This window comes from Diadema antillarum, unplaced genomic scaffold, assembly GCF_040938485.1.
Source record: "Diadema antillarum isolate AM-2024a unplaced genomic scaffold, OU_Dant_1.0 scf00000040, whole genome shotgun sequence".
Lineage (NCBI taxonomy): Eukaryota > Metazoa > Echinodermata > Echinoidea > Diadematoida > Diadematidae > Diadema > Diadema antillarum.
Window position 1 is genome coordinate 1,236,593 of NW_027270929.1, and position 24,005 is coordinate 1,260,597.

Genomic DNA, 24,005 nt, shown 5'->3' on the forward strand with positions numbered 1-24,005 from the left:
ACAGTGATTCTAGAGGCTATGCAAGAGAGTAATGGCTCATGCTGTTCAATAGAGTTATCTCATTTATAGTGCCAATATGTTGGGTTGGACAACTTGTAGTAAATATTGCTACTGGCAAATGAGTAAATGACAAGGTAAGTTTTCTTCAAGCCACAATCACCGTCGAACCTACCGTGCATTCGGCTGAGGGGTTCTTCCCGAGACGCTGCGTCTGGGTATTCCGTTTTAAAAATATTCCTACACGATCCCCAACCAGCAAAGAGGGAACTGACGCACCGCACCAAAGACACAGAATGCCGCGAGACTCGTTGAGGAAATCAGTAACGCCGCTCCCACGCAATGATTCCCCTCTTTCGTTTGTCGATCGCGGGGAGTCACATGTCACCACTTCAGCAGAGCGACCGACTCGCTTCATACCGAACCAGGCCAACTGGACGGTTTGTGGGCAACAAACTTTTGTGTGAGTTTTGTGAGTGCTTTGTGTAAAAAGATGGAGCAGAGAATGGTCGTTTGTTTTACTTTTGGACCGCCGCAGACAGGAAGTGTGGCACGGACTGAACAGGAAAATCACTTCCTTCCTCCTTACAAAAAGTGAGTCTGATGGCTTGGAGTTGACATTCTGGGATGGGGGTGGGGTGGGATTAAGGGGGTGGGGGTAGGGGAAGATGAAGGAGGGAGGCTTGGGGTGGATGTCATGATTTCTTTTGCAATTTAGGGTGTCAGAAATAAGCAGAGACTTTAGTTTTCTTTCAAGACACCTAACACCATGACAGACTCCTGTCTCCTTCTCAACGACATGGGAAAATTGCTAGAAAGTACATTGTAATTTATGGAAATGATGGTCTTTGATAGGGCTAAACAAAATGTGGGAATGGTCATACATTTCATATATGAATGCATGAACTTTCTTCCATCCATACTACACTCAGTGAAAGCAATATACGTGACCAAGATTTCAACATCATGGCACCACTGTACACATTTTTTTACTGAAATTGTTAAACATAAGATTAAAAAAAAAAAAACAATCTAGCATTGATACATGCTTATAAGTGTCCCATTCAATCCAGTTTACAATAGTGTTTACAAATTCAAACAAGCAGTATGGAGACCTTTGTCTTTTAATAGTAAAAAGATGTCTTTTAAAGATCAAGAAATTTAAGCTTTAAAATTTAAAGATTACACTTGCAGAAGTGATGAGCTGTATCTTTGATTGTGAATACAGTACACATTTCTGCCTGACACATTCATTGTGTGTGACAGTGCATCTGTCTGAAAATTGTTTACAATTAAAAAGCATTGACGTTTTGGGTCTCCTTGAAGATTAATTTCATTGAGACCGTCAGTGTCGGGATATGTGTATTTTTTTCTTTCTTTTATAATATATGTGTGGGTGAACTTGTAGAGTCACTGGCTGAAAGGTTTCAGTTCTCTGTAAACTTGATCCGCAAGCATCAAAAAACATTTGAGTAGAAACGGCTCTGGATGAAATTCGTGTGGAATGAGTCATCACCAGTTTCCGAATATACAATGTCAATGTCAACCACTGGTGATCTCTAGGAAGCTTTCCCAATGCCTTCTCATTGTCAATGGAATATATCCAAAGGAAAGGGCAATGGCATGAGAATGATCATATTGCCGTAGCTGCTGCCTCATTCACCCCAGTTTTAGTCCTCATATGCCATTGGTGCAGTTTGACACCTCTCCTACACAGTAATACACATGCCATAGAGATGTAGTTTATCCAGTATACAAAGAGCTAATGAGGGAAAAAAAAATTCTATTCCATATTCTACTTACAATAATAGTGAAGGGATACTCCACTTCATATTGAATGTGACTTTTTATTCTTAACGAATTTGGGAAAACCAAACAAGCAGAAGAAAGAAAGCCATATCGGAATCTACCAAAAAAGCAATATCTACATGCAGAAGAAAATTGCACAAAAAGCTGACAGTTTAAATTCCCTTCTCCCATAACAATTTTTCTCCTATTGGTGTTATATAAAATCATTTTTCTAAAATTGTGATGAAAATGTGATGGTGACTTCGAGAAGGGCATTTGTTAAAAAAACCTAATATAAAACTGTTTTGTTCTTTAAATAATGTGTATCAAAACAGTGGAAGATATGTGAGTCAATAAAATCATGATCTCGTCACCTCATCATTCCCTCATCATCACCGCATCTGTGCATACTGGAGTCACTCGGTCACTAAAGCTTGAGAACACTTTAAAAGATTTCAAAACTTTCTCATGTTCTTGTCTAATACTTTGAATGACAGTTTCAATGTCCTATTTTTCCCCCTAAATTTCTCCTTCCAGCTAGAGTCAGCTAGAGTTCACTCTTTACATCCTTCCAAAAAGACGACCTGGATGGGTAATTTGTTCACTGCTCGCTTTTTCTTTTAATATTGAAGTCAACTATCAAAAATGCAGTGCAGCTTTATAACGTTGAAGTCTTTTCTTGAAATTCACCTGGATGAGTCATACATCCACTCTCGTCCAGACCTCTTCCCCGAACTTGCAAACGAATGCTATCACACTACTGAAGTAATCCAATTACAAGACTAGTTTTCATCGCTACAGCACATATGGCTGGTGGAAATGAAACAAAAGGGAGGAAAAGTGGAAATGGGGGATTTACCGCCATGCAAAAAACACTGGAAGGCAATTCACTTAACAGTCGGCCTTAACCTTGAGAAAGGAAGGGAGGTATGGTGAGAGAAAATGGAAGTGGAGGAGGAAAACCAAATCCTCATCAATTACATTTTGTACACTACAACGATTTCACCTCAAATCCAATCAGGCAACCACTTTTAGCATCCGCGGTTCATATGGGATACACACAATGGGGCGAAATGAAGAACCTTTTCCTAGCTCCCCCCTCCTCAAGAGGATGATCAATGATAGCCTTGTTAAACCAATGTAACCATATCACGCACGTCGTTGATGATATAGATGCATCTGTTCCATTCACCAACAAACAAAAAAGAGAAAATGATAATGATAATAACGATGATGACAACAACAACGACAATGTCAATAATAATGATAATAATAATGATAATGATAATAATGATAATAATAATAATATAATAATAACAATAATAATAATATTATTATCATTATCATTATTATTACTATCATTATTATTATCATTATTATTGTCATTATCATTATTATTATCATTATCATTATTATTATTATTATCATTATTATTGTCATTGTTATCATTATTATTATTATTATTATTATTATTATCATTATTATTATTCTAATTGCAAGAAGGAGAAGAAAGAGAAGAAGACAAATGATAATAAAAGATAAAAAAATAAAAAAATTGATAATAATAACAACAACAATACTAGTGATACTGTAAAACGAGAAATTTTCGCGTGCATTTTAATTTCGCGAATTTCGCGAGCGCCAAAATTCGCGAAATTAAAATGCACGCGAAAGTTTTTGTCTACACTACATGTATTGAACGCCAGTGGCAATTCGCGAAAATTTCATGCCACGAAAAAGGCTGTCAGCTCCAATTCGCGAAAATTTCATGCCGCGAATATTTCATGTTTTACAGTAATCAATTTCGAAACTCTGGTATAGCTGCCTCTGGCATTTACTGAGAACTTGGGAAAGAAATAACACAAACAGAAAGTGTGCTAGTTCTGGTGAAAGTGCCCTTGACAGCTTCCCTTTTAAATCTTTCAGTTTCCTTCCAAAGGAACCAAGGGCTGAATAGCGTATAGTTACACATAAGTTAGCACTGCCCATCCCCACATGTTCAAAGTGATGTAAGCCTGCATGCACACACAGATGCAGTTGTGTCATACTGTAAGAACACACAGTAAGGAGGGAAACTGCTTCTGAACGTATACAAATTCTAAATGTACACAAATTCTCTGTAGATTTGTTCTTTTGGTTTGCTTTCTTGCTTAGATATTGTTTTTGTTGTTGTTTTCCATTCCCCAAGGATGTTGAATGTTTCAGCTCTTCTCTCAGAGTTCCCCCCCCCCCCCCCCCCCCTTGTCGGTGACTCACACGTGGGGGTGAGGCCGGGGTACACTCACTGAATGGGAAATGACAACAAGACTGAAAGTGAGCTAACTGCTGCATGTGACGAGCGGTTCAAGGACGTTCTGTGTTTTCTCGTCCTTGGATAGGCCCTCTGATCCTTCCTACCGAGTCATCACATCAACCCTGCCTTGGTGTGCACACAAGCACTGTTTTGGTATCATGGTTTCCCAATCAAAGCTATACAGTTTATCGTGAAAACCATGGGCATCAAGTAAAATACTGCAAAGCCTTGAATAATGATGCACAGTGTATCGCTACTGTAAAATCATCCGTGTTTTGATGCCGTGAATCAACATGCCCTGTTACCCATGGCAACCAAATGTTTCTGATGGGTAAGTGAATTACAGGTGTATAAAGACCCAGGCTGTTGTCTGACCAGTCTATTAATCATCCACTGCTTTTATACAAATAGTGAATGGTTACGAGTGCGATGGTACAAGATTTCGCATGAGATGAAAGACAGAGGTGCTCTATTCAACATGAGTAAAGATCATACACTATTTCTTTTATACAATACCCACAAATGTCAATAAATCTGGTCCACACATATTCTTGAATTTAAAGGGGATGGCTAGTAACTGATCAGTGGGAATCAGTGGGAATGCTGGGGGATGATTGTTCCAATCCTTGTGGGATTCGTTTAAGAGTACATTATATATCTATTGTTGTGTGAAAATGATTTGCTTCAAAATGGTCTCATATTCAAGTAATGTGCAGTTTAAAGGACAAGTTCACCTTCATAAACATAAGGATTGAGAGAATGTAGCAATATTAGTAGAACACATCATTGAAAGTTTGAGGAAAATCGGACAATCCGTTCAAAAGTTATGAATTTTTGAAGTTTTTGTGCAGTAACCGCTGGATGAGAAGACTACTGCAGTGTGTGAATAACTTAGATGTCACATGCGTACAACAATATAAGGAAAATATAAAGAGAATTTCACAAAATTTCATCTTTTGAAAAAAGTACACATTCCTCCGACTCGTTACCGACAAATGTTATGGGTAATATTATTCCCCCTGCCTTTAGAAAGAGGCAATTCAAGTGCTCTATTATTATGCGAAAAAAAGTGAAAATATGTTGAATTTTCTTTACATTTTCTTTATACTGTTGTACGCATATGACTCACAAGCTGTAGTAGTCTCCTCATCCAGCGGTTCCAACACAAAAATTTTAAAAATTCATAACTTTTGCATCGATTGCCCAATTTTCCTCAAACTTTCACTGATGTGTTCTACTAATATTGTTGCATTCTCTCAATCCTTATGTTTATGAAGGTGAACTTGTCCTTTAATGTTTCCAGGTTAGCATGCCTGTACAGAGACGGGGCATTAAACTGCACAATACTTGAATATAAGACCGTTCTGAAGCAAATAATTTTCACACAACAATAGATATAATGTAATCTTAAATGAATCCCACAAGAATTGGAACAATCATCCCCCAGCATTCCCACTGATTCCCACTGATCAGTTACTAGCCATCCCCTTTAACACACAAATGGCAACAATTTTCCGCATAAGACAAGTGAGTAGCTGCACAGTCAGTCACAGTCAACTGTGTACATACATGTACTGTATGTACTTGTACAGATGCAAAACCGATCTTGTATTACCTTCAGCACAGATATTTCAAGAAATAAAGAGCATGAGGAGAAAGATTGTGAAGAAACTTCTGGTTTGAGGCTAAAAGTAGTCAAGACTGCATAGACGGAAGAAGATAAACGCTGAGACACAATTCCTGCGGTGAAAACTCGGCAGAAAAACACAGCGGCAGAATATTTCTGTCATCATGATTAAATCAATAAACTACATCTGTAATCAGTTGGTTGAATTCTCTCTTTTTTCCCCTTTCTCTCAATAAAGAGAAAAAACCAAGCAAGAAGAGAACAACGTTTAAGACAAGCTTTACAAGGGACGTATAAATGAGCGGGAATAATGTTCATCCAGGTCGAAACTCTTCATTGATTACGGCGCAAAATTAAATTGCCCTCATGCATCAACAAACACCTTGTGAGGGAACGGGAAAAACGGCATCTCACTGACGAAAGCTAGGGATGACTGAGTGGCTCCCATGGGGAGGGATGTAGGCGCATGTACGTTACGCCTTCTAGACAGGCTACTTTTAAAAAGAGGTCACTGTATACAATGTTATATATTTCAGGAAAATAACATTTTGCAAATTGGAACGTGTAAGACAAAATGGCAAACATTTGAATTCACAATCAAGAACCAGCTTTCTAAGACGGATTGAGAAAGAAGTATTATTCCTTCTCAAGGGAAAAAGTTTGTTATTCCCAGCTTTGGAGATGATATGCAAGGTGTATAATGATGTAGAATGCATATTGTGTCATGGTAGGCAATAATTCTGTGAGTCATCAATTTTGTGACTACATTGTATTTGCCCACTGTATCTATACTGGAGATGAGAGTTCCTCTTTAACCTGTTGAGGACGAGTCCCGAGTATACTCGGGCAGGTGTCTATGGGAAATGCGTGTTGTAGCAAAATCAAACCGTCCTCAACAGGTTAAAAAGGTAATTGCACAGTGTAGCTGTTGGCAAAAGGAAACACCTAACCTGCCCACACACTTGAAAGAGATGAAAAACAATATGTACATGGTTGTCTTAAATAACACACAGTCAGTGCTACCATGACAGCAAGTACCCACTCATTCTGCCTTTCCTTGAAAAAAAAAAAAGTATTTTGGTTGCTGCAGGGCACTGAAGTTCATTACCCTTCGACTGTATTAGACAGCTCTCACCAAAATTGCAGCACTCTTGAGCGGAAGTTGGGATACACGGTGGAAATCCCCTATTTGGCCTTCATAGGAACCTTGGCATGGATCAACGGCAGCATGGCTGTGTCTTCAGTATACCTAACTTTCTACGATTACAAAATGTATAATATGGATATATTTTCATGCCATCTGCAGAATCTATGCATATCATACAGTCTGAATTTTGTCGTTGTTGTAATTGAACAATGCAGATTACACAAATGTATGACTTATATGTTGTGTGTACAGGGTGAGTAGATACAGCAAGTGTAGCTACATAGACTGTCAGTAAATTCATCAGCCATGGGAAAGGGGTATTAAGTAGGTCCAGAGGAAATCTACCGGTATCTGCCAAGAGAACATCAAGTTCTTCATAATAACAGCACTGGCAATACCACTCCTAAGTCAGTATTCTTCTCAACGGGAAGGCCCTTACTTTTATCTTCAGTACTAATGCAGTCGCTCTCAAAGAAAAAGCATGACAATGTACAAGCAATTAACTCGCAATTATTCTGCTGCAGAAAAAACAATGGTAATTGATGACAATCGCCCCTCCCCCCCCCCCCCCCCCCGAAACAAAAGAATGCTTACACTATTGCATGCGATGAGGTCATAGAAAGTGCAAACCATTCACTGTAATTAAAAGAGAGAAAATGTATGCACACAAACAAGAAGCCAGTGCCAAATTGTGCGTGGTATGACGTACATCCGGTTTTGCCTACTGCAGCTTGGGAATGGCCGTGAAAAATATAAGAAATCTACTACAGTCTTGTAATCCATACCTAACCTAGAGTGATACATTTATTAATACCTGTTTTTGTTACACACCAACGCAGACACACAAAAACAACATTCATTTCCTGCTGCTGTTGTTGTTGGTGTGTTGGTGTCATCAAAGGCCGTCGTGTGGTCATGCGATGCAGGCATCGCCACCACATGGCAATCAATATGCATAACTGCCGCTTGACGACATATTTTGATCTAATCTCCTCTCGTCAGTCTGCGCATTTTAATGAAAGGAATCAATGCGCATTCCGTATTCATGTTCCCTCAATTGCCTTGTCTGGCGCGGCGTGATTCAGAATGCGGCAAACCTCTGCGACAAGCACGTGCAGGATTTGCTACGCCCCCACGCATGTAGCGCAATCAGTCAAGGTAATGACCAAAATTGCTTCCTGTGTGGAAGCGAGCTGCAATTACGAGATTTTGGAGGGATGTTGGTAACAATGGTAAATTTGGCAGAGAAATTGTTAAGAACAAATAGAGGGTGAGAAATTCAAATATACGCATTGGTACACAGGTACCGATTTCTCTCCTCTTTTTCTTAAGTTTTAAAAATCCAATTTCGCTTGATAAAGCAATTCCCAATGGATTTCAGTCCATGCAGCTAATATGGCCAGTCATTCTAAAAAGCTGAATAGGGGGGATGCCTCTAGAAGCAAACATGAAAACATCTGAGTGGGGATGTGATGTGAATAGCTCAGTCAACAGAACTCTGTGCTAATGTGCAAAGCTCTATCAGAGATAAAAGTGTAACACAGCAAAAATGTCACTTCTATATCCTTTTAATTTTCAAACTTTTTTGCAAAATCAAAATGTTCCAGACAGTAGAAAGCATGGTGCAAATGCAGGTATCCATTCAGAAATTGCTCTAAGAAAAGGACTAGGAAAATGTTTGAAGTATTATGACATGCTGCACAAGTTTATCATCTTCAACAGGCATTTCTCTGCAGCTCATAATGGGTCACAGATTGAAAAGCAATATTTTGCATTGTGACAGTTTCAGAATGATATACAATCTCAATCTAGAAAATGTGGATTCTAGCTTCACATCATCTTCTGATATCACTTGGTTATGCTGCACTAAGTACTACAAATTATTTTCATCTTCATCATGTTTTTCTCTTCAGCTCTTCATGGCTTGCAGATTGTACAGCAACATTTTGTGATGTTTGAGAATGACAGAATCTCAATCTAGAAAGTGGGCATTCTACACAGTAGTTTTACATCATCATCTGATATCACTTTGGTATGCTCCGTTACTACTCATATCAAGATTGAGAAGGAGATACAGGCTATTCACCTGGACAGGACAAATGCAGATATTTCCTGTGAATATAATGTGTAATGAAGGTCTTGTATCCCATACACTAGTACTTAAAGGACAAGTTCACCTTCATAGACATGTGGGTTGAGTGAATGCAGCAATATTAGTAGAACACATCAGTGAGAGTTTGAGGAAAATCGGACAATCTGTTCAAAAGTTATGAATTTTTGAAGTTTCTGCTCAGTCACAGCTGGATGAAAAGACTAAGTAAGCTTGTGATGTCACATGAGTACAACGAAGAAAGAATAAAGAAAATCCAACATATTTCAATTTTTCTCGCATAACAAAAGAACACTTGACTTCTCTCTTTCAGAAGGCAGGGGGAATAATATTACCCTTAACATACGTCAGTAGCATGTCGAAGAAATGTGCACTTTATTCAAAAAGTAAAGTTTTGAGAAATTCTCTTTTTATCTTACTTATATAGTTGTATGCATGTGACATCATACACTGAAGTAGTCTTCTCATCCAGCAGTGACTGCGCAGATACTTAAAATATTCATAACTTTTGAACGGATTGTCCGATTTTCCTCAAACTTTCACTGATGTGTTCTACTAATATTGCTGCATTCTCTCAATCCTAATGTATATGAAGGTGGACTTGTCCTTTAACAGATTAAATGCCCTGACTGACAAAATTTTCTAAGAACATTGTTGATTTTCTTTTGACAGTTTAACCACAGCAGTTTTATCTTTTCTACATGTGAGTCTGCGTAAAATGGGGGCTCTATAACAGCCAGATTCACTTCATAACCAAAGCAACACAAGATGTCCAACTCCCTGCCCAGTAAAAGTATGATCAGCACAATTCAGAACAACCTTGGCATATACTCCGTGATACGAAAACAAGTCGGGTGATCCCAACATCAAGACCGATGTTCTGCAATTCCATCGCAACACTTCACGCTACTGCCGTACTCCTTATACCACGGGCTATCATAGAAGTGCCCAGGAGAATACTCTCCACGGAGTATCGAATGTCAGGCTCTCGACAGTAGGGTCAAATGGGCACGGGCACTCTGAGATTCAAAGCTTTGTCCAAAAGGCTCGGCTTTCGTCGGCGACCCACATAACGCCACCATCGGAAACTCTCATAACATGTGACCCACCACTTGAAGGAGGGCAAGGGGGAGAGGGAAGGGGGTTGATATTGGTTGGGTGCATATTGAGGTCATTTTGCGGAGGAGAAATTCTGGCAACCAACAATATGCAATAAACATCCCTTTCAAAAAGTCACATCAAACAAGAAACTAATGAGAATTGAGGATTATTTATAACCATCCATATTTAGTAAGTTTTACAGAAGTTCATTACATACAATGCTGCTGCGGAAGAAACGTTGTACTTATTGAAACGGTTTGCGAGTATTCTAGTAACAGGTGGCCCTTTAAATAATTCAAGGTTTCAGTCAGTAGTTAGACTTCTAGTTTGTGCCTTGAGAAGCAGTTCTATTCCCTACATGCAAAAGTTTAGTCGCCACTACAGCAGAACTTCATGAAGAGATGGACAAACACGGCATCGTCCTCAGTGGGGGGAAGATGCAGACAGCACAACGCAGTGTGGATACCTCAGCTCTTTCCAGATTCTCACAGGATGAGATGAGCCAGAATGAGGAGTCGCCTCGGCATCAGGTCGGCAGTTAAATCGCAGCAAATGGCCACTTCGGCCTAAATGTCAATGCACACACACACACACACACACACACACACACACACACACACACACATACAGAGGCACTGGAGCTGACCAAACAGGCTACAACACAAAAGTGCTCTTGGGTCGGTGCTTCCGACACTGATCGGATTGCCATTAACTCTTCACAACTACTGTCAACTGTGCTTTGTGACATATCAATGCTATCTTCAGTCAGTGGTCTCAGAAGGGTTAAGTGACTCAATAACCGCAGGAGGTGAAAGCATGAGCCTCATAATGTACACATGTATTACTTTACTGCAAATCAGCATCACGTCAGGAATGGCAGAATACATAAGTAGCAACAGTAAAGGTCCAGCATTGACAACACCCCACTGGCTTGAGACACGGATGAAGGATACTCATGAAAATTTCACATGAAGCACGAATCGTTTCTCCTGTAAAGTTCAAGAAAGACTTGCGAGTTAAGTAGTACATATTTTAGCATCAGGAGACTATCAAAACACCTTGAGGTTGTTATGCAACAAGAAAGAAATTTCAATATTTACTGTCTTTGAGCAGCACCATCTTTGCTGTCACCTTTAGCAGAAATATGATAACTTTAAGCATAAGATAAGCTATGATATGCTTACTGTACTACATCTTCATTTATAGTTTCAGTGTTATAAGAATGTGAAAATTTCATTGTCATTTGCTGGAGTACCTTTACCGAAAACTGAAAGAAGCATTTCTCATCTCTCAGCAAAGTCACAAAAGGAATTTGTATCTGAAAGCAAAGTACTAATCGCTATTCTAAAGCTATAGCCACTAGTAATACTTATTTGATATTTGAAACAGCTTGCAAAACTGAACAACCTCTGCCTATTTCATTCATTCCCACCTCACTGGATATGGACTTATCAATAATCCAACTCCCCACAATCTAACCTCACTGATGAACTTGGATGTGACGTGAAGCCTCTGCCCGACAGCTTTATCAACTGTCGCTTTAATCTCTGTCACCCCGTGACAGAAGCTGAAAGCTAATAGCCATGTTATCTGTTTAGCCGACTCACTGCTGCACTTGTCACCTGTTGGTTTCCTGTCTTCACGGCCCCACCTCATCTGACATGCCATTCTATCATCCTCCTTTAATAATCATAATACCCGACAAGCACTTCATATTGGTGAGTGCTTCCACTAGCATTACAAGGTTGCAAACCTCACGAGGGTGAGCTCTTCAATATTTCAACATAGTTTCATCCATCAGAGTGGTTATTTGGCTTTATGACAGCGCAGCTCAAATTTCCCTGATCAGGCTATCATCAGGTTTGCCGATGAAGCATTTTGAAAGCAAAAATTGATATATGCATTTCTGCGAAATTTTCTGTCTTCCCTCATTATAAGCACCTTAATCATGAAAAAAAACCCATTGTGACATGCTCAATACATCGTGAGTGAACACATGCACATTTTTCTTACTTTTTAATTCATTTTTTATTTCCTGCTAATACTTTGCCTTAAAATTCACATGCTATGTTATTTGACTACCGTTTACTCTGGCTTTTTTTATTGCAAACTACGTAGTCTTGGAACAAGGCTGAAGCATCCATCTCATTCTCTAATTCCCATTCATGTTTCAGACATGATTTGAAAACCTGCATATTGTCCAAACAGCTTGAGCGAATCTCTCAGATGAGCCAAATGATTAACTTCAGCGCTAATGAATTAATGAGAACGATCAGTCATTCCACTCTCCCGAGAAAGAATTCTTGAGCATTTCCTTGGCTACTTCCAATTAGTTTTTCTGACCATATCTGGGACACACACACACACACACATTACGAGCTCTGGAGGCGCGCTGACGTAAAACGGGACTGATTTAGGGCCAGCCGTTTGGGCAAGCCGTTTCAAAATTCATGCATGCAGGGTTGGGAGTTTGCTATCGAGAGAAGCGTGCGTGCGAACATGTGCCGATGCATCGGGTGGCATGGCCCAAAAAAAAAAGAGAGAAAAAAATGCACTCAAAGTTATGCTCTCGTCACGTTGCTGCGATATGCCACAAGAGAAATTTTACACATGCACACAACCAGACTCGACCTCTCCTCTCTCTCTCACACACACACACATATATTGATGCACGGTGATATCTGCGTTGTGCTCGACGCAAAATTGGCGTGCGAAGCCCCTGTCCCTCTCACATGGGGCACAGTGCTCCGCGTCTTTGACGTCACTGTCAATTAAAGTGCCAGGCAGAGTTTTGAGAATCTGCCTGCCGAGAGAGAGAGAAGAGGCATGGAAAAAATGCTGGGGCACTGGCTGGGAGCCCTGCGCTTTCCATCTTCTTGTAATAATTGATTTTCACCAGTGTCCAACAAAAGGTACTGACCTGCACTTCATCCTTAAAGGGAAAATCACTCAGCAGAGGTATATTGAATAAAATGCAGTGACTCCTTGAAATGGACAGGGCACATTTTAAGGAGAGGCACTCACTAAAAAGAAAACGCATCCTAAGGATAGCTGGGAATTATGTTCAAGGATGGATAAATGCTATCATAGATATTGAAAAGAGAAATAAAATTCTAAGCAAGATTAGCCACTAGATGAGGGAATTGTGTTCAAGATGTGTTTACATGAGAAGTAGTGTTAATTCCCAGTCATTAAAAAAAATCAAGGAATTGTAATCACATTCACATAAAGAAGATTTGCCAAAGAAAATTGCCATTGCACCGTATGGGTATTTGGGGAAAAGCAAATTGTCCTGTATGTCACAAAAGAATGCTTACTCTTACAGCAATAAGGGTTATCTTTACATTTGGGCTATAAAACAGAATTTTGCTTCGAAGGACATCATTGCATGTCAGGTTCAAAGATCTTTTGTACACGAATGCAATATGATGTGAAACCCCTTTGTTTTGGGTTGTCTGAAAACAACCAAATATGGCCTTTAACCATCGATCTTGTTGGAGATGATCACAACACTAAAACCTGCAGGGACTACAGAGCTACAGAAAGAAGGACAAAAACACAGTATGCTATGATTCAAAATAATGGTATTAAACCGATATTTGCAAAATTAAACATAGATATTGTAAACTTGGAGATGTACATCTTTATCTTTTCCTTCTTATTCATACATCTGAATGAATATAATGGAATACACACTGTAGATAAAGACGCACCTGAGCAAAATCTGTTGCACTGCGAGGATTCGACAGTTCTCCTCTCTGATGCTGGAATATTCAAATCCATGTTTAGAGATGTCGCCCATGCCTTCAGGCCCTCCCATATATACACTACAGTCCTCTTCTTTTTGGCAAAGTATGCAGTCCTTCTGACATTTGATTAAACCATAACTGAATTCAAGACCTGTCTTACCATGTACCTTGTAGCCTCACAAACATTTTGCTCTTTCTCGCTCTTAAAACACATACAGGTACCTTGAACAGAGAATCAAGCTTTGATATTGTGAGGTACAAATTCACTTGACTTTCGAACAGGATGGAAAACAGAGACATTCTATCTCTGACAATGTGCCTTTAAAAGTAAAAATGCATTTTTCTCATTTGTTGTAAAGTTTCTTAATTCATTCAGTGTGATATGCTCACATGTTGAGTCATCATTTCCTGCTGAAAGAAGCTCATTTCTGTTCAAATATTCCACTTCTGCCCCGCCTCTTCTTAATTTTTCTGAAACAGAGACCAATTCAAACCTTTAAAGGGATGGTATAGTTTTGGTCTCCCATCCAAGATGGTGGATTCTGATTTCACCTTTTTGCAAGATATTAGAAACCAAATATAAGATATTAAAGAGCATACAATTCTGACAGGAATTCAAATTCTATTTGATGAAAATCGGTTTTGAAATAGCTGAAATATCCAAAATAAAGTAAACCAAAGAGGTCCTAATCAAAGGTGGGTTCCACCTTTTATTTAAATAGGACTTCCTTGTTTTTTGATATCTCAGCCATTTTAAAACCGATTTTCATTAAATAAAAAGTGAATTCCTCTTAAAATTGAGCTTTTAATATTTCATAAGAAGTTTCTCATTATCTAACTAAAAAAGTTGGCAACCTGAAGTCTCATCTCAACCTAACCTATATCATCCCTTTAAAGTGATGGTCCCTATCTTCAAATGAAGACTTTACAAATGGCTGTGAGGTACAGGTGCGAATCTGACAGGCCAGCAAATTGTCTTCTCCCCACCCCACACCCGCCACCGTGCCATGTCTGGTATAAAATCTCATCATTTAACATTCCTAGCACTTCTGAGAGGGGTTTAGGCATGTTTACCCGCGTCAACAATCGTCCATCATGTGGGTGGCCTAATAGCGAGGACAAGAACACAGGCCCCTGATTAATTATGACGTTTTTGATTACATTACACCTACCCACATACCATCCCGTATGAGGTCAGAACCTGCACATAATTAATCCTTTCCTTCCCCGAGCATGCACTTGCACAACAATGTACACACGGAACCAGTAATGATTGCCGTCTGGTCCCAGGAATAAAAATATCCTTTATAAGACATAGAGACACCCTTTACACTAAACACACACACTCTCTTTCACTCTTGTCTCTTTCTGACACATTTAGGGTTTGTCTTTGATGAGTTACAAACTGTTATTAGAGACAGAACAATTCATTCCACTGCAATTATCATTGTGGAACTATGCAAATTTGGAGATTCTCTTATAAATATTTTTAATGATTGCATTCTGCAATCTTTGACCAACTATTGCAAGATTACATGACAATTATGAATATTTTGTACTATGTATTACCTTTCGTTAGATGGGAATTGAATTCAACTGAATTGAATCTAACTGAATTGAAATGAATTCAAATGAAATGAATTGAATTAAAGTGAATTGAACTGAATTTAATTAAATTGAACTGAAATAACTGACTTAAACTAAATTGAATTGAATTGAATTGAATTGAATTGAATTGAATTGAATTGAATTGAATTAAACTGAATTAAAAGATACACCTACCATCCCCCACCCAGACACCCACAGCAGAGTTCCCATCAAAATAAAAGTAGGTTCCCAAATGAGCAGTGTACATTTCATTACACAAATGGTCTACTGAATGGCAACATTGATGCTGTCTGCCAACTACACCACAAACTGCAGTAAACAATATACATGATCTCCAAGGATTTCATCCACGCATGACTCTCAAAGAGCATTCACCTTCACAGAAAAAGCAGGACTCTTTGTTTTCCAATTTCGCTGATGAATTGCGCGGCGCACCGTTAGACACATTGCAGATCAAAGTCACTTTCAAGGATGTGGCAGACTACGCAAGACAGCTTGTATCCATGATGAGAAGGCAGTAGCGGTTAACACCACACGCATGAATCATACTGTCTAAACTTAGCCTTCTACACTCACATCTACAGTCAAGGAAGGACTGAAGAAAGGTTGTAGGAGTTGATCCAAAAAAAAAGTATCGGATGTTGGCACTCATCCACTGTCAAACTTTCTTATGAACGCAGAGATGCACTATTAGGGAGCTTTAGATTTTGACGCGCAGACTTTTGAGACGACGAGTGCGCTGGGCGTTCTCCTCTCCCCTGCGTCACATTGAAAAGTAGCTTTAGATTACACTGGGACGCAACATATCAAAAATAAAATCGCGCCCCCACATGATCAGTGCATGAAGTAGTTCTCTACGTTGCACACTGTGTGGACGTAAAAATAGCCCAGTACGCGTAGTGAAAAACTCAGGCGACGCAAGCTACAAACAGATCAACTTGACGCACACTTCTGCGCACGCTCAGAACTTGTTTTTTTCCTCTGAACGTCCGCGCGTCTAAAATCTAAAGCTCCCTATTAATATCAGATGCACTTCACTTGGGGTCTATCTTCATCTCTCCTAGTCCCCTCTTCTCTCTCTTATGTCTATTTCCTTTATTTCTATACTTTCTCTCCTTCATAATGTATAGAAGTTAATTAATTTTTTGTGTGTGATATGTGCCATATAAAAATGGTTTATTATGATTTGTATATTTATATTATTTTCATTATTATTACCATTATCATTTCTACTACAACTACTACTACTACTACTTCTACTACTACTACTACTGTCATTACTACTACTACTATTACTATCATAATCATTATCATCATCATCATTGTTTTGTTAGTTTTCATCAAGGTTACTTGAACAAGCAAGCAAAGAAACCTGAAAAGTAATTCATTCTTTGTACAAAAGGTGTGAGTGTAGGGATGTACATTGAGGCAAAAAGATGGCAAATCTTGTACCAACTGCTGCAACATGACACCATGGTACATGTCAGGCTTCCTTGTAGTGTTGGAAGAAAGGATTTCACTCCAGTTTAAAAGGGCAGGATTGAGGACAGACACTTCCATGCTTCTATTATACAAACAGGGTATTCACATTGTTCTACCGAAACTTGTCATCATATCTGCACACGGATAACAGATAACACAAAATCCTTGTTATTCTTGTAAGTAGTATTTCCTCTTTTGCCAGGCTTAGCTCACAAATTTTAATCCATGTATCCAATGTTGCTGATGTGAAAGCCATTGTGTTACTTGTTAAGGGCTGTGATAGGAACATACAAAGAATTTAACTAAAATGCGACACACCCCATTGTGAACGAGCAGCCACCTACTGAATGCAAAATTTCTGGTGAAATCAAAATAAGGCTTCAAAACTCAAACAGCCCTACGACCTTGAAAGACTAGTGAAGTTCTGCAATATCATGATGGAAATATCCCTTCTATCATACTGTATTTACATGTAATGAGTGCATGTTCAATTTTGACTGTGTGGACAAATATGTATTCATTACAATGTATACTGTTTACCTTAAACTCAAAGGCCACCTGTACCTATTACACCAGTCTTAATTTCTTATTTTTTTTGCACTCAATTTCTAATCCAAACTAGCATCACAATAAAGTGCAAAAAATATTTTTTCCCTACTAGATTCTGAAAGAAGAGATTCACAGTTTTAAAATGATATATTTACAATTAATGAAATTTTGATATTTCTAATCCATCAAAACCACTAATGAAAAAAAAAATCAAAACTTCTATGACCTTTTAAAATAAGAGACCTCAAGGGTGACAATGAAGAAATCCAACTTGAGACAGAACAGATAATATAGAAAGAACAAGGATCTACGCAAAATGCTCAAATGACTCCTTATAATACTTCATTTCCTGCTTGGCATAGTATTCCTTGGTGATAACAAACTGCCCGTCATAAGGAGGACTACAATTTACTTGATCTACCACCTGCCCAAACATATATTGTCCAGTATGCGCCCACAATAGTTCATAATGTTTTCAGTAATATCACAGCAAATGAAACGTGTCAAAAGTGGGTGGAATGAAAAATCTGTGACATTCATATTTCCCAGTTTTGCCAGTTTTCTTTATAATAAAGTGTGTCAGTCGATCAGTTGATCTGTCTGTCTGTCTGTGTGTCTGTCTGTCTTTCTCTTAAAATTGCTTAACATACATTAAAAAAAAGGAAATAAGTGATTCCTCATTTTTTTTTTCACTTGTTGAGATTAAAGTCTGGATATTGGAGTGCAGCCAAAAAGGTAGCTATGGGTGACATTTCCTTGACTGTGGAATACATTTGCAGTTACAGTAGATTCATGAAATGTGTGATAGTGTTTATCAGCCACCTTTAATGTCTGGCCAGCAACAACTATCGCCGGAATCTGCGGTAACATGAAAAGGTACAAATTTGATTTCCATTACTCACAAACCCCGTGCCTCTGGGGCTGTGTGAATGTCAGTGGAGTTTGATTCTATTATTCCTGGTTTGTTGTCTAAATCTCTTTCTCTCTCTTCTGTGTTGATCAGTGCACGCACTTAATTGCATGCATACATGGGTGTGTACGTATGTGTGTTTGTCTGTGTGTGTGTGAGTGTGAGTGTGTGTCTTTATGCCTCTAATTCTATCCTCGTTATAAATATTTTGTTTGTCTGTCTCTACCTGTTATACAGTCTTGTCTGTGTGTGACCTCAAATTCTGTCTGTCTGTCTGTCTGTCTGTCTGTCTGTTCCCCCCCCCCCCCCCACGATGATCACGTTTGTTTGTTTGTTTGTTTGTTTGTTTTATGGCATTAGAATGTTAGTCTCTTCATCTAGTCAGCATGTTTCAATGTGTCTTCATGTGTGTGCATCTCTCCCTCTCTCTCTCTCTCTCTCTCTCTACATGGCAATGTCTGTTTGTACCTTTCTTCACCTCATGCATGTACACCTTTTGAGCAAACAGAGATAAATCTTTCTACCCTACAACGAATTCATTCCAAGAGAGCAGAAGTCATTTTCCAGGCCCTAACCTGCAGACCTTGAAACCCGCAATGACAATGGAGAGGAACACTTGATTACACAGAACGAGATCAGACAGATATTTCTCTGTAACATCCACAGAGAGAAGATGCTGGGATTGCATCTGCGATAAAAGTTGATCCCTTTCACCTCTTGTTGTTTTTTCCTTCACAAGTATACGAGCTCTGAAATGTGGCAGAGAATTTCTATGCCTGCGGTTTCCATGGTTACACAAATTTGCCAGCATGCAGTGCACAGCCTCAGACAAAAAAAAAAATAACGACCAGGTAGCTGGTATCACTTGGTAATGTAACGTGCAATTTGACTATGCTATCTGAACAATAGCTCCTGTATATCTACACCAAGTGAAAATTTTACCATCTGGAAATTATGATCAGAACAAGAAATTTACAAATGCACTCCGTACGACTTCACTATATATCTCTTAGAATACGCAAAAAAAAAATGTACTAAATTAATATTTGTACTGTACCAATTACAGCAGCATTTATATTTTGAAGGGGCTAATAAATGTTTTGGAGGTAAAAATCAATATGAATTAGACACCAATCTGCAGAGATTAGAGTTCATTAGCAGACACGGAGTCCACTGTACGGTCTGCGAACCATGGCTGAAATTGTGTGTGTTGTTAAAGGCAGGTCTGTGTAGAGCAAAGGATACATGTGAAATTATGTGTGTGTTAAACTGCAACACTTTGCATTTCAGTCATTGAAAATTCACATGCACGGAAATACATTCGTGGAACTGACTGAACTTTCTGTTTTTTCCTCCTTCATTTGTCTGTATTAACTTGGACACAACACATACACAAATGGATGGGACTGAGAAGTCATGAGAACTGCCTTACTTTTGGGCTTATCCTGGCTGTTGGCCTCACGGCAGGCCTGCTCCAGAGAGTTGTGCTGTTTGGCAAGAGTTTCGATGGTCTCCTCTAGGCGTAGCCGCTGCGTCTGCTCATAGTGGATCGCCTTCTGCCACTTTCGACCATGGGTCTGGGCAAGCTCTAAGAAATCCGCACATGCCTGGAGGTTGAGTAAAGAGGGTGGAGAAAGAAGACAAGAGAGAATATGGTGAATATCACTAGACACTTCATACGCACTTCACAAAAAACTTCACGTGTACCCAAGCCCTTTTAGAAATTAAGGTGGTATTTCAATATTTGATAGGCATCCATAAAACATACACAACCTAACCTCATCTCTTCAAAACAAATAATTAAAGATCCTTAACAAAGACTCACAAACAGAAACATCAGATCTCATGCCATCTCATGCCTGCCATTCAGAGCATATGAATAATGTGGTTGGTATAAAACTGCATCTCAGAAATAAGGTAAACCTCATCTGGAATTCTTGCATATTACTTGCTAATTTTGAAGTACACATCCTTACACACACATTGAATATGTTCCCCTTGGTTCTCTGCGAGGATTACTGAGCATGGCAGATGTTCTACACTGATGCTCATCAAATTACACAAATAATATGGAAAATGGCATATTGCATGGGGAGCAGTCACATGCTTTGTGTCACATATTCTCTTGATTCCCAAGTGCCATTTTCAGGCACAAGGTACTGTATACGCTCTTATTTTCGCGTACAGATATTTTCGCTAATGAGGTCATAGACATTTTAGCGAGATGTTGTTTTCATGAACTGATGCTGACGTGAGCATAAATGCATTATCACCCAAGCGCATCGAGACATTTTCATGTGTTGTTAAATTGGCGATCCAACTGTGACCTTAAGTTAACCCACTGCTAGCGGGGGTCTGGAGTTCAATGTATGTTCTCTTTGGCAGATGACCACCTATCATAGGCAATGGATTTCCCTCATACAGGTGGTCATTTCTTGGGGCAATCATTCCTGGAAGTCAAATCGTAAGGATAAGAGGAATACGAGAGAGAGTAGACAGAAAGAGAGCAAAGGCAGTATTTGCTTTTTGGATTCACGACCAATGATAAGATGTAATACCATACAACACACATTGTGACTTACTTTCAACTCTCATTCGTCACCCCACCCCCCCCCCCCCCCCCACCCACCCAAGCAGGCATTGCACAGCAAGTTACATAGAGTGCATCAATGTCTTTGTCAAAAGAGTGGCAAACATTTGTAAATGTGATCAGAACGTTGATGCGCAAATAGGTTAAGCTCGGTGGAAATTCAAGCGACAGCCTTCTTTCGCACTTAGCGCATCCACGCTCTAAGTGGATTTCAGGCTGTACTCCGGATCGATGGTGGTTCTTTCTAGACCCTTTCGCAGTTGAGCCTGGAGAAATGCAGAGCATTTGATAGATATCTGCTCTATCTCAACAGTTAAACGTCTGCTGCGTAATTGCCTTGATGCACTGAGCTTGTATACGCTTTGCAGGTTGCAGCAACATATTCTTTGTGTCAGACCGTAATCCTACCTCACTCTTGCTTATGGAGATCAACCACCTGAACTGAATCATAGTCATTCCCAAAAGTCCTAACACAATTTTGCAAACTTGGCATGACCAACAAATTCAATTTTAGCACCTACTGCTAGTATTTGTTTGCTTGTCTTACAAACGGGATTCGATGCGCATCGCTTCTCTTTCTTTTTCTGAGGTCATATTAAGGGTCAGGAGACTGCAAGCGTACAAAATTCAATCATTTCACGTACAAGAGAGGAATGTGACCTTTCCTTACCTACAGAAAGGACATGACCAAACACAGAAGAGAGAGTAGGAAGTCTATGTACGATATATGCAAATGATGCATAGGTCTGAGTGCATCAGTTGGAGTTGTGTGCATTTCCCTAGATGGTAACTACGGAATTGTTTCCTCCATGAGGTAAAGCTCAGTGCATAAAGACTAGATTCAATAGGTACAGCATGCACACTATTCCGACTGATACAAGAAAGACATACCTATGTGTGCATCATCTGTTTTATAAAACAGCGGACAAATTTTTGCCAAAAATACATTTGTCAACCATGCTTCCGGTAATTACCAATACATGGCTAAGTTACTGGATGCATGGCTAGCCGTGCATACAGTACATACTTGAATGCAAGGTAAATTTACTGGATGCACGGCTAGCCACCTCTTATAAAGTGCACGAGAACTTGCTACGTGCACAAACACTTGCTGCAAGTGCGCAATAACATGTTTACAGCAGCTGTCATCTGCGATCATAATAATTATTTGATATCAAACTTGTAGCCAGTAAAAATCAATAAGAAATCCATAACAATCATTTTTTAAATCCATAACAATCATTTTTTAAATCCATAACAATCATTTCTTAACTTTCTTTTTTGTTCCATTTGTGTCAGAGGAGCTAGTTCTAGAAAATGTATTTAAGTCAGAGTACAAATCTGCATTAATTTGCTTGACAACTCCAGCCCCCAAGGAAAATGGAAAGTTTCCACAATGGAAAGTGCAACAGACTGATATAAATTGCTCTTTGAATCTCTCTGCTGTGTATAGTCCTTCAACCAAGTTTGCATGGGGAAATACTTTCAATATCAAGGCACGGTAACGACAACATAAACACATCAATACTTGTGTCTGTGCCTGGTATCGTCCGGTATCGGTTTGGTAAAGATTGCCATTACAGCAGTAAGAGCTCATTATGATTTGTTAATTACATACAATCAAGAGGATCATCATGCAACACATTGTCTGGCATTTTGCCAACAAGACCATCCCCTTTTGGTTTTGATTCAAAGTTTGCATGAACTTTAATCAAAAGTAGAGCAGGCAAATGCAATCAGTTCTGAATAAAGTACAGTACACTAACCTCAATTCTCACTATCGCAAATAAATATAAACACTCAAACAGCAGCGCCGTTATTTCATTTCTGGTGTTGACAATGCTGTGCCAGTACACAGTGCGAGCTTTTTTTTGGTCGTACACAAAAAAAGTTTGGAGATCTCAATCTCCAAACTACCACAGCTTTTTAGATTTCTCAGTCAGCAATTGTTGCAAATTGTCACGAAAACAAATATCATTCTGTAAGCTCTGAAAATGTGTTTCCATTGTGAAGTGACAATGTGTTAGTCATGATAAAACAGGAAAAAAATAGATACGATTATTGCATCTATATGCTCTGCACGTGCCTGCTGGAACTCCATGTATAAACCAGAAGTGCACAAGGAAACACCAAAAATGTGACCCCACTTGAACTCCGCAGTTGCGTGTGGGCGCAAAAGATCATCTCGTGTACAGCCAGCGCACGTAACCAACCGCTGGTGACAAAATGTTTACATTTATATGCGACAGCGACACTATGTAGGAGCTTATCAGTACATCACATGTTACACATATTTGATATTAGGGATTAATGTAAACTTGGAGCAGCACCCCACTGTACTTTGGTGGGTTCCTGTTTTTTGTTTTTTTTTTCTTATTTTTTTAAGATCATGAAACTCACATTCAACTATAACATTTTTTGAGACTCTGTTGGTACAGTCTCTTTCTTATACAAGTGTATCCTCTTGCATGCAGGCAATCTTCTCAGCTCAAAGACAGCTCGGGCTCGTTTGAGCGGGGAGCTAGGAATCCAGTGAGGTGGTAAAAGAGGGTGCCACTTTGGGTCATTACATCTAATGAATTAACCCTGCCTTCAGTGATTGGCCCGCGTCTTGTAATGAATTAGCGATGAGAGGAGTGAAGAAGAGGGGTGAAGGAAGCACACGGCCCTTTTTGCCTACATGCTCACACTTTTATCACGTAAGATTTCAATACCGGTACAAAGATGGCCAAATGACTTCCTGCAAACCCTTTGAAAACTGACACTTAATCATGGGTGCTCACTGGCTGCTGCCCTAGTGCTTGTAATAAAAAAATATACTGCTATACCAGTCAAGGTCAACAACAGGATCAAATATATCACCTTTTTTACCCATATTCTAAGATCATTCTCCTAATATATATTTGATATCTACTGGTATGTATGCTTTAAATGACCATTGGTCCCGGCAAGCAGAATGCCTGTCCTGGGTTGCCCAACATAGCAACAACTAATACATGCAAAAAGAATTCCAAATTTTGAAGGGAAGATTGCATGAAATGGTTGGTCCTGAAA

The 24,005-nt window shown here is 39.2% G+C and overlaps 1 protein-coding gene across 1 annotated transcript in view; it reads right to left on the reverse strand.

Moving 5' to 3' along the window:
- The window catches only part of LOC139712271 (oxysterol-binding protein 1-like), a 108,373-nt gene that overhangs the window by 16,908 nt on the left and 67,460 nt on the right, over positions 1-24,005 (reverse strand). The window contains exon 4 of the mRNA XM_071624113.1: positions 19,794-19,968. Coding sequence (XP_071480214.1) covers positions 19,794-19,968 — 175 coding nt within the window. The remainder of the gene's footprint in view (positions 1-19,793; positions 19,969-24,005) is intronic.